Raw genomic sequence first — 10,401 nt, forward strand, 5'->3', positions numbered from 1 at the left:
TCTTAATTTTCATTTTGGGACGGTGCCCATATGTTTTGGTTACTGATTTTGGAGTCATGTAATTTTTTTTAAAACTAAATACTCTGTATATAGGATAAATTGCTAATTCCCGTAAAAAAAAAAAAAAAAAAAAAGAGCTAGTTTATCCTTTTTTTAAAAAAAAATTTATTATGTAAAGAAATTTTTAATATCTTAAATACGGAGTACATCATAAACATGGCTTATCATGAAGGTTAAGGTTGAAAGTGATGCATTGAACGTGGTGTTGGGTATCAAAGATATTGTAAAGAACATCATGAACACAGTAATTTGTGAGAAACAGCTTTCAGAAAAGATAAAAGATAATTAATAATTGATTTTTATCCCCTTTTTAATGTCAATTCATATCAAAATATTCAGTTTTGTAGAATTTCTTTACCAAAAATCATTTTCAAATTCCATAAATTCAAAATTTAAAACTTAAGGGTTTGTTTGGTATCAGTTGATATTTTCAATTTTTTAGTTTTCATAAAACACAAAACTTATTTGGTTTTATTTTTTATTTTTTTTCAAAACAAAATAAATACTATTTGTAATTCTATAGTTCAAAGCAGTTTTAGGCCGACTTTAATTCATTTTCACGACAATATCATCCATCATCATCTCTATCAACCCACCCAATGAGAGACTAATCAGACCATTCATTCATCCATATCGCTGCCATATGCTTGAGTGTTTATGGTAGATTTCATACACCAAATTAAAAATTGAAAAAACCTATATCAAATTTAGAAAAGATAAAGAATAATCAAATTTATTCACAATTTCAAATAGCATTTACAAATTGGAATAATCACCATGGAAACATGTGATGTATAGCTTTAGAAACTTTAATCCCACTGAAAATACTACCAATCTCATATCATTATTTGTAATTTGATTTTACAAATCGGAAGAAGCAGATTTAGGATTGAAAACTAGAACCCCAAATTGAAGGATCGTCAAATCCCGTATTGGGGTTGCATTTAATTGCTTTTGAAGTGAGAAATTTTACAGTAATGGTCTGGTTAGTCTAGCATGGCTAATGAATGGAGAGCATAGATGGAAAAGAGGAGGATTTGCTTAATTTTGTTTTATAAAACGACAAAACAATAAAAAGGAGTTTCTTGTTTTCTGTTGTGGTTTTGTTAAAGCTGGAGGAAAGTTGTTTTTTTAAAACGAATTTACCAAACGAGTTTTGTTTTTTATTGGGAAAAATAAAACGAAAAACTGAAAACCAAATCAGTGCCAAACAGCCCCTAAAGGGTTCGTTTGACATCGTCGTGGTTTTCAGTTTATAGATTTTTTGTTTTTCTAACTCATATAATATTTGTCATATAATGAAACAAAAATTAGACAAACTTATTAAAATCATGATAATTTTGAAAATTGACAACATAAAAGTGAAAATATCTTTTTCTTGTTTCATTTTTTGGTTTTTAAAAAATAAAAATCTAAAAAGAAAAAAAATGTCAAACAAACCCTAAAATTTTAGTTTTCAAATGAACATATGATTCAAATTAAAATAACATATTTCATATAATTAAAACCAAAGACATTTTTAATCTACATAATTTAAAGAACGTAATGTGTAATGTAAAAAACATATTAAATCCAAAGACATTTTTAACTGCATACTTTAAAGAATATAATTTGTAATGTAAAAAACATAAAGAAAAAAAAAATCTTCTTCAACCTCAGAAATAATCGAAAAAAATATATTATAAAATACCTTTTCTCGTAACAACAAATTCATCCTTTACATCTTTCTATTAAAAGATTGATTTGAACAACTATGTAATAACATTATATCACTTTAAAATTCAAAATATTTATTATTTCTTTGTCTACATAAAATCAATTTCTCTCTATACAAAGAGATAGATTTTCATTAACTAACGATATTCTATTAATATGAATGTAAATAATAAATCAATTTCTTAAATAAAGGAGTCTAAATAACATCTTAAACAATTGGTCTTGTATGGACCCGGTCTACAATAATTTATTGTAGACCCAAAATTTGACACTTTCAAATAATATAATTACATTTTGGATGATATAATAATTTTTTTAGATGATATAATTATCTTTTTGTGAGTCATATTTTGATCTCATATTAAACCATTTAATGAGATTATATAATTATCTTTAGGATGATAAAATTTAAAAATCATCTTTTGAATGATGTAACTTACTATTTGATACTTTTTATAATGATAAATTCACTTTTTGAGTGATACATTTACATAATAGTTTCAAGATGACATAATCACTTTTGTAATAATATAATCACATTTCGTATGATATAATCAAATTCGTATGGTACACTAGAAGGTTGGGTCTAGAATAAGTTATTGTAGACCGGGTCTATTCTAGTCTTATATCTTAAACAAAGGAAGAAATCATTTTTGAACTTATTTTACTTGTGTACTTTATTGTATACAATGGTATTTCTGTTGTTTTACAAGTATTTTGACCAGGTGTATGATGAAATTTTCAGATCATTATCTCGTTTGACTTATAATTATCTTATCAACATTTATAATAAAGACAAATATATTAATATTTTAAATGCAAATCATAATCAAATAAAACCATAATAGAATTATTATAAGTATCATGACGCCAAAATATAATTATTAAATCATGGGGTGAATATAATTCTACTCGAAATCTAAATTGATATTATTTGAATTAGTATAAACTTATTTGATTTTATCTAAATTTATTAGACCGTATGTAAATAAAACATGTTTTAAAATGGACCTAGCTCGAATTTAGAACAACCCGATTTCCGCATACAAGTTGGATAGTTGAGGGTCCGGGCAGGAAATAACTCATGTGAACTCCAAGCAATAAAGAGGAAAGGGAGAATAGAGTGAATAAGGGCTTGGGAGGCGTAAAAAACGCAATGTAGTTAGGTTGTGAATCCGCGAGTGGGAGGGGAGTTAAAATACAGTAAGAAGGGTGAGAACTGATAAGAGTGGCCCAAAACCCTAATTCGTCTTCTCCTTCCTCTTACAAGTTACAACCAACGATACAATACAATACCCAGTTTCTTAGAATGTCATTGCCTTTTTCGGATCTTTGATATTTGGGTTTAAGATACAATAATTGTATATAAATATATAAAAAATAAATATATATTTTGAAGAGATAGAAGAGTAAGTGCAGGAGTGAAACGAAGACGATAAGGCGCACGGGGCCTCGATCTTGACGACGGAGGGCGTGTGAGTGATTGATTTGATTAGATTTGATTTGATTGAGGGATGGAGAATAACTCAGGAGGCGGAGGCGGAGGCGGAGGCGGAGGCGGAAGCGGAGGCGGGAATGACGTAGAGCTCATGTGCAAGACGCTGCAGGTGGAGCACAAGCTATTCTACTTCGATCTAAAGGAGAATCCAAGAGGTCGATACCTTAAGATTTCTGAGAAAACCTCCGCTACTAGGTCTACCATCATCGTCCCTTCTAATGGAATTTCCTGGTTTTTGGATCTCTTTAATTACTATGTTAATTCTGAGGACCAGGATATTTTTAGCAAGGAATTGCAACTTGATGCCAAGGTAATTTCTTATTATTCTCCAAACTCGACACCCTTTACCCCTACCTCTCAATCATTTTAATTCTTTTTCTATTTTCCTGCAGGTCTTTTACTTCGATGTTGGCGAAAACCGAAGGGGCCGCTTTTTGAAGGTATTTTACCTTTTTATTTCTCTCTTCTCATCTTGCTTCTTTCTGCCAACTTATGTTTACTACTCCATTGTTGTTTTTGTTGTTTTAATTACTTGCTTCTCGACACTGCCAACTTATTTTTTACTACTCCATTGTTGTTTTAATTACTTGCTTTTCGACTCAGTATACTGCCTTTTTCCATGAAAAACTCAATTTTAGATTAAAAGGCAATCCACTCTCAATTTTAGATTAAAAACATTTTTATCCTTACAACCATCAAACTCACAACAACATTTACCCCAAATCCTATCCTATTAAACAAAAATTACCACCTCTACACTGACTACCCTTTCATCTCCTCTTTTAAAAACCGATTCCATCATTTCGATCCACTTTCAAGCCTGGTTATTCTCTGTTGTTTTGGTGCATTGCTTACACTTTCTTAGAGGACGCATTTCTTGCCGTCTTGAACCTTGAGAACAACACTACTGCAATCTTCATCGAGGTTGTTTCAGATGCTGACCCTGACCACACCTCCCTACGGACTGCCAGAGCACTGTGGCTTCCCGTAAATGATCATTTCTGCCGCTATTAGTTCAAGCCCGGTTAAGAGATAGAGGGTGAGTGCATTTTCCACGCAGAGAATATGTATCCCTTTTAAAACAGGGTAATAAATTGGGCTAAAAAATAAGCTTTCCATTCTGATATTCTGTGAAATTGAGAAAACTATTTTCCTGACATCTTACATCCAACCAAGCAAAGCCTTACTCACTTCGGTTCTCAATACATACAATTTTGTTTTGACTTTTTATACTTTATATATTAACTTTGACTGCGTATAATTACTAATATACTTCGTTTAACAATCGTCATTGCTTAGTTGTTATTGGGTTATTTTCAATGTATATCATAAAAGAATCATTTTATAATAAAATTTTCTTGTACAGTATATAGTTATAAATATTAATGTTCAAATGTGTGTTGTCAACCGTGCAAGTCAAAATGATTCATATACGAAGTACTAAAAATGGAGGAAGTTGTTAACTTTACCATTTACATTTACTTAGGATTTTCAGCATTTTTTGTTCCATTTCTGGTGTGGTTACATCTTAATTTATCAGCAAATTTGTTGGGATGCGTGGTTTGAAATTTGTTGGGATGCGTGGTTTGATTAGTCTCCTTTTGGTTTGGCTTAAAATGATTTTTAATGAATAACATTATGAATGGAAAAGGACAATTGTAGTTTTTTTTCTTAACCTAGTTCTTTGCAAGAAATGTATGAGAGAAGAAAAATGAAGTAAGAAGGTGAAGGATAAGTTGGGAGTGAAAAAGAGGAAGGTATGGAGGATAATTGACGTCCTTTTCTTTGTTGAAAAAAGGAAATTATTTCCCACCTTTTGGAAAACTTATTGCCTCCTTTGTTTTCCACCCTTTACAGCCCAAACAAAACTAATAATTGCCTCCTTTGATTGGATTGTTTCTTCGAGTTGGTTTATTACAGCTTGGTTTGATGATGAAAGGAAACGATGGGAAGGGAAATAAAAGAAGATAGCAGAAACAAAAGTCAGGGGAGTAGAGTTTTGAGGGCTTCCAGTTCTGATTGCTTATGAACTTTTTTGCATATATCAGAGGCGTTATGTGGATTTGGGGGTGATTGGTTAAAGTAGGAGGGTGTTTTGGGGAACTTTTATTCAACTTTTTAAATTTTTTTTTTTTTTTCAAATATGATAAGAATCTGGACTTAATCGTATTCCCCGTTGCTTGGATTATTGGTAGGTTTCCTTTGTTTTGATTAGCCAATTATAGAGGAACTAGAAGTCATCCAAATCCAGCTACTTTGGGAGAGAAGGAAAGTAAAATTTTTAAAGTCTTTTCTGTCGTATGGTCGTACCTTTTCTACCTTGACGCCTAATTATTGAAACATAGCTGATTTTTTGTTTCTTTCTTTTTCCATCCATTTTTTTACCAAACAAACTGCAAGTGTTTTGTTTGTAAAATTAAGTTTTATTATTGTTGCAGGTTTCTGAAGCTTCCATGAGCAGGAACCGCAGTACTATCATCATTCCTGCTGGAAGCACCAGAGATGAAGGCTGGGCTGCATTTCGTAACATCTTGGCTGAGATTAATGAAGCTCTTAGGCTATTCGTCATGTCCAATCAGGTTTTTTTTCCTTTTCTGAAATTAATATCTTCTAGTTCTCTTGAGTATTTTTAATTCTCTCTTGCTGATTTATTTGTCCAACTACAGCAAAATTCTGAAGCTTCTGAACGTCTTGTTGGGCTCTCTGATGATGTTGGTGCTGGCTTTATCGCGGGACACAGCACTCAATCTACACCTGCAACAGAAATAACAGTTGACAGGTCTGCTGACCTGCCTGCTCAGGACGAAATTAGCAGCAACCTGGGAGCTTCTAAAGTTATCAGAGTTGACCAGAAGAGGTTTTTCTTCGACCTTGGTAGCAACAACAGGGGACACTTTTTGAGGATATCTGAGGTAATGTACAGCTTAGTTTCTTTTGGTCTTAATCACTTGTCATTTGTCATCCTCTGAACCCTTGGAATTGGTAATTCAATGCAGGTAGCTGGTCCTGACCGTTCATCAATCATTCTTCCATTGTCTGGACTAAAACAATTTTATGAAATGGTGGCACATTTTATGGAGATCAGTAAAGACAAAATTGAAGGAATGGCAAGTGCAAACGTACGGACAGTAGATCCTCCTCAAAGATAATCGCTCGTCTCAAGAGTGTGTTTATTTGATTGTGTCCTAGAATGTCAATGCTCCTTAGCACTCTCGATTGCAATTAGTGATCAAGTAGTGGTGACTTAATATTCAGATGTTCTGTTACGTTTTAATTTTTGTTTTCACTGCTATATTTGATCCGGACAGTAATATTTGTTCAACTGCTGTACTAAGTGAAGAATGTTTTTTTATTGGCAAGGTAAATTTATACTCGTATTGGGAATAATAAACATGCGTGTACTTCATGTATGTGAGCTGTATTTTGCAATTGCAAGTATGGAACTTTCCAGTAAAAGCTCTATTTGACTTCTGTCGTGTGTACTGTGGTGTCTGTGTAGTGATAATTTGAAGTATTGTCATTTTTTTAGGTGTTAGACTATTTGCAAGGGAATTTACTGATGGGGTTATATAATTATATATATATTTCCCAATGTAAGCTAAATCTTTCCTTGAGAATGTCTTCATGCTCTACACACATCATTTGTGATGCTGTGAATAAACATAATTTTATTATGACTTCTTTGGAGTAGGGGGAGCTGAAATATGTAGAGTCTCTTACTTGGAAGTATCCCTGATGAGGGTGGTTAGTTTGGAGTAGTGGTTATGGATGGAAGAAATTAGAGATTTCACTTGCTAGGGGTGAGAATTGAATCGTGTCACAAGTGTGGAAAGAGAGCAAGCAATTATTATATATATATATATATATATATATATATATATATATATATATATATATATATATATATATATATATATATATATATATATATTTAAAAAAAACTAATAAAGCTTAGTTAGGCTATCCAAATAAATGGGTAGACTTGTGACTTATTTGGTAAAATTATTCTTGTTGGAAATGAAATATTATATGTAAGAACCCTATTCAATCCAAAATCATTTATTTTCTCTTGCAAACTTTTAATGCAATCCATTATCATACTAAGTTAGGAATGACATTGGGCATTGGGTCATTAGAGCTAACTATGGGTCGCAGTCATACACAAAACAAGTCTCTCATGCCGCACCCATGACCTACCTACATGCCACGCCAGATTTATAATTTGTTCATGTTGTGTTGAGCAAATTTTGTATTGGGCCTGAACATCTAGCCCTATTTCCATCTCTATGGGTGGTTTAGGACATTATAACATGAAAACAATAACTAGCTACTAAACGAATCTTTAGGTTGTGTGGAATTTATTAAAAAAAAAAATCCATCGACTTTATAAAGCCTTAAAGATACAAGGACATACTCTTGAAATTATTGAATTGTATTGTCTAAAGTCTAAACTACAAGGACATCATGTAGAATTTCACAGCTGAAAAAAAAAAAAAAAAAGTAACTAGCGTCAATGAATATAGCAAGTATCCAGATAGTCGATTGCTCAATCAACCGATTTTTGTTTCTGACCATGCTGCTATTGTGTTTGACGACTCTCCCTTCCACCAATCGTCCAACCGGCCTTATCAATTGGACAACTGGTGCCTTAACTATTCACAGGTACACGACTTCGTCCGGCACACATGGCAAAGCAATTCTGTAGGCTCTCCGATGTTTATCCTTTCGGAAAAAATTGGACCATGTTAAGGTTTTAATTCGTAGGTGGTGCCTTAACAACAAGAAATTCTGGGGTGTGGATTGGAAAAAGTTCTCAAAGGACTTCTCCATTGAAGGGGAGTCAATTCAGTCTATTCCAGATGCGGCGCAGTATATGTCGAATATTGTTACATCGAAGGATAATATTGTTCTACAACTTCAATTCTGGAGACAACGATGTTAGAAAAATTGGATACTCAAAGGTGATTTCCCCTCAAAGTTACTTTTCCCTAAAGTCAAATCCCGCCAAAAGAAGAATCAGATTACTTCTTTACTTGATGATCAAGGTGTTCTTCAGCATGGTCAAAAGGAAGTACAGAGTATCATCGTGAAATCTCTTAAACAGACTTTGCCTCCCTATGATCCCGAAATTGACACTGTCTTACGTGAACTAGATCTTCCACGGCTCACTTCCTCTCAAATCAATAATTTGGAAAGACCCTTTTCGGCTTCGGAAATAAGGGAAGGTATGTTTGCTTTAGGAAACTGTAAGTCACCTGGTCCGGATGGGATCACAACTGAGTTTTTCAAAACACACTGGGATGTTGTTGGAGATTCGGTTGTCTTGGGTATTCAGAGTTTCTTTCAGACTAGGTTTATTTTGATATAGTGGAATCAATCTCTTCTTGTGATGATTCCGAAGATTGGGACTCCAGCAGAGGTGAGACATTTGCGCCCAATTAGCCTCTGTAATACGATTTACAAATGCGCTTCGAAGTGCTTGGTTGCCAGACTTCGTCGGTATCTGCCTCTTCTTATCTCAGATTCACAGCATGCCTTTGTTCAAGGCAGAGTTATGACGGATAACATTTTGCTGAGTCATGAATTAATGGAGAAAATTAATAGTTCTAAATCTGGTACTAACTAGCTAGCAGCGATTAAAATTGATGTGAGTAAAGCTTATGACCAAATTCACTGGACTTTTCTTTTACAAGTTCTGAAGGCCTATGGGTTTCCGGCTCGTTTGTTGCAAATGATACAGCAATGTCTCTCAACGGTCTCTTATAAGTCTCTTATAAATGGTACGACGTCGGATCCATTTAAACCGTAGTGTGGCCTTCGCCAGGGTGACCCACTATCACCGTACCTCTTCCTGTTCTGCATGGATATTTTCTCGCGGATGTTACATCTAGGCCAAGATTTGAAGTTGTTTCAAGGCATCAAGCTCTCAAGGAATAGTCCTATTATTTCCCATCTAATTTTCGCAGATGATGCTCTTATTTTTTTCCGTGCTACGTCGACTGCATGTCATCACATTGTCCAAGTCATACAACGTTTTACTAAAATTTCGGGGGAAGAGCTCAACCTTTCTATATCTCTAATTAAGTTTAGCCCGAATATTTGTTCTACAGTTCAGGAGGACTTTAAATTGATTTTTCGAATGCAACAAGTTTTGGTCTTCGATCGTCATCTGGGTGCCCCTATCGACTTCATCGGCAAAAAAAGGGATCATTTCCAGTTCATCATCGATAAAATTGTAGGCAGGATTAATTGCCTAAATTCTGTCAGGCTTTCTCAATCGCAGAAGTTAATTGTTATTAACTCTATTCTCGTGACTATGGCATCTCATGTCCTCTCCTGCTACGAGCTATCACTTTCAGTGACTGGAAAAATTGATTCCTTACTGATGCGGTTCTTTTGGGCGCATTCTGATTCCAAAGGTATGCATTGGGTTAATAAGGATACCGTGCATCTTCCTCGTGGCATGGGCGGGTTGGGAATCCGATGTTTATCCTCTTTAAACAAGGCTTTTCTAATGAAGCAGGTTTGGAGGTTTGTTACAAATCCGCAGCTCCTAGTTTCGAAAGTTTTCTCTGCTCGCACTACCTTTCTTTCCAATCACTCCAATACTACCCCTAGATTCTCGGGCCGTCATTCCTATGGCCTTCGGGGGTTACTTCGAGCAGATACACTGTTACAACAGGGGTGCCACTGGAAAATTGGTAATGGCCGCTCTACTATGGCTGGCTCGGCTAAATGGGTTAATGATTGCATTCCTGAATTTAAACCGGGGATTACACTTCAAATGGCGGGGAATTGCACTGTCAGTCATTTTATCCATCCGCAGACACACACGTGGGACTCTGACAAACTTGCAGACTGGTTTGTGCCCGCGGATGCAGCGGCTATCCTTGCTCTAGAATTTCCTGATACTTCACAGGAAGACTTTCGGTATTGGTCTAGTACCCCGTAAGGGAGGTACTCGGTGAAGACAGGTTATGCTATGCTTAATCAACAACTTCCTGGAGCTCTTGCATCTTCAGGTGTTGGCTCTTTTTGGAAAACTCTTTGGTCTTTGCGGATACAGCCCAAATGGAAACTGTTTTTATGGAATTTGATGCGTCGTGCTCTCGCAGTTAAGGCGGAAC

General features: G+C 34.6%; 1 protein-coding gene across 2 annotated transcripts; it reads left to right on the plus strand.

The window, feature by feature from the left end:
* Positions 1 to 2,884: 2,884 nt before the first annotated feature.
* LOC110696258 (transcription factor Pur-alpha 1-like) lies at positions 2,885 to 6,745 on the plus strand. 2 transcript variants are annotated; one of them, XM_021873541.1, is made up of 6 exons: positions 2,885 to 3,315; positions 3,346 to 3,584; positions 3,667 to 3,714; positions 5,713 to 5,853; positions 5,941 to 6,186; positions 6,271 to 6,745. In XM_021873541.1, exons 1-6 carry the CDS (start codon positions 3,291 to 3,293, stop codon positions 6,421 to 6,423), a joined length of 852 nt encoding a protein of 283 aa, XP_021729233.1. In that variant the 5' UTR covers positions 2,885 to 3,290; the 3' UTR covers positions 6,424 to 6,745. The 2 variants fall into 2 exon arrangements, with proteins under 2 accessions (XP_021729233.1, XP_021729232.1); XM_021873540.1 differs by having other exon boundaries at positions 2,885 to 3,584.
* The last annotated feature ends 3,656 nt before the right edge of the window (positions 6,746 to 10,401 follow it).

This window comes from Chenopodium quinoa, unplaced genomic scaffold (genome assembly GCF_001683475.1).
Source record: "Chenopodium quinoa cultivar QQ74 unplaced genomic scaffold, ASM168347v1, whole genome shotgun sequence".
Classification (NCBI taxonomy): Eukaryota; Viridiplantae; Streptophyta; class Magnoliopsida; order Caryophyllales; family Amaranthaceae; genus Chenopodium; species Chenopodium quinoa.

What these genes read in the sequence shown, in the direction of transcription:
- LOC110696258 (XM_021873540.1), top strand. Translation starts at nt 3,291, where the DNA reads ATGGAGAATAACTCAGGAGGCGGAGGCGGAGGCGGAGGCGGAGGCGGA. An exon ending in GAAGGGGCCGCTTTTTGAAG is followed by an intron (nt 3,715 to 5,712) that starts GTATTTTACCTT and finishes TTATTGTTGCAG; the next exon opens with GTTTCTGAAGCTTCCATGAG. An exon ending in TATTCGTCATGTCCAATCAG is followed by an intron (nt 5,854 to 5,940) that starts GTTTTTTTTCCT and finishes GTCCAACTACAG; the next exon opens with CAAAATTCTGAAGCTTCTGA.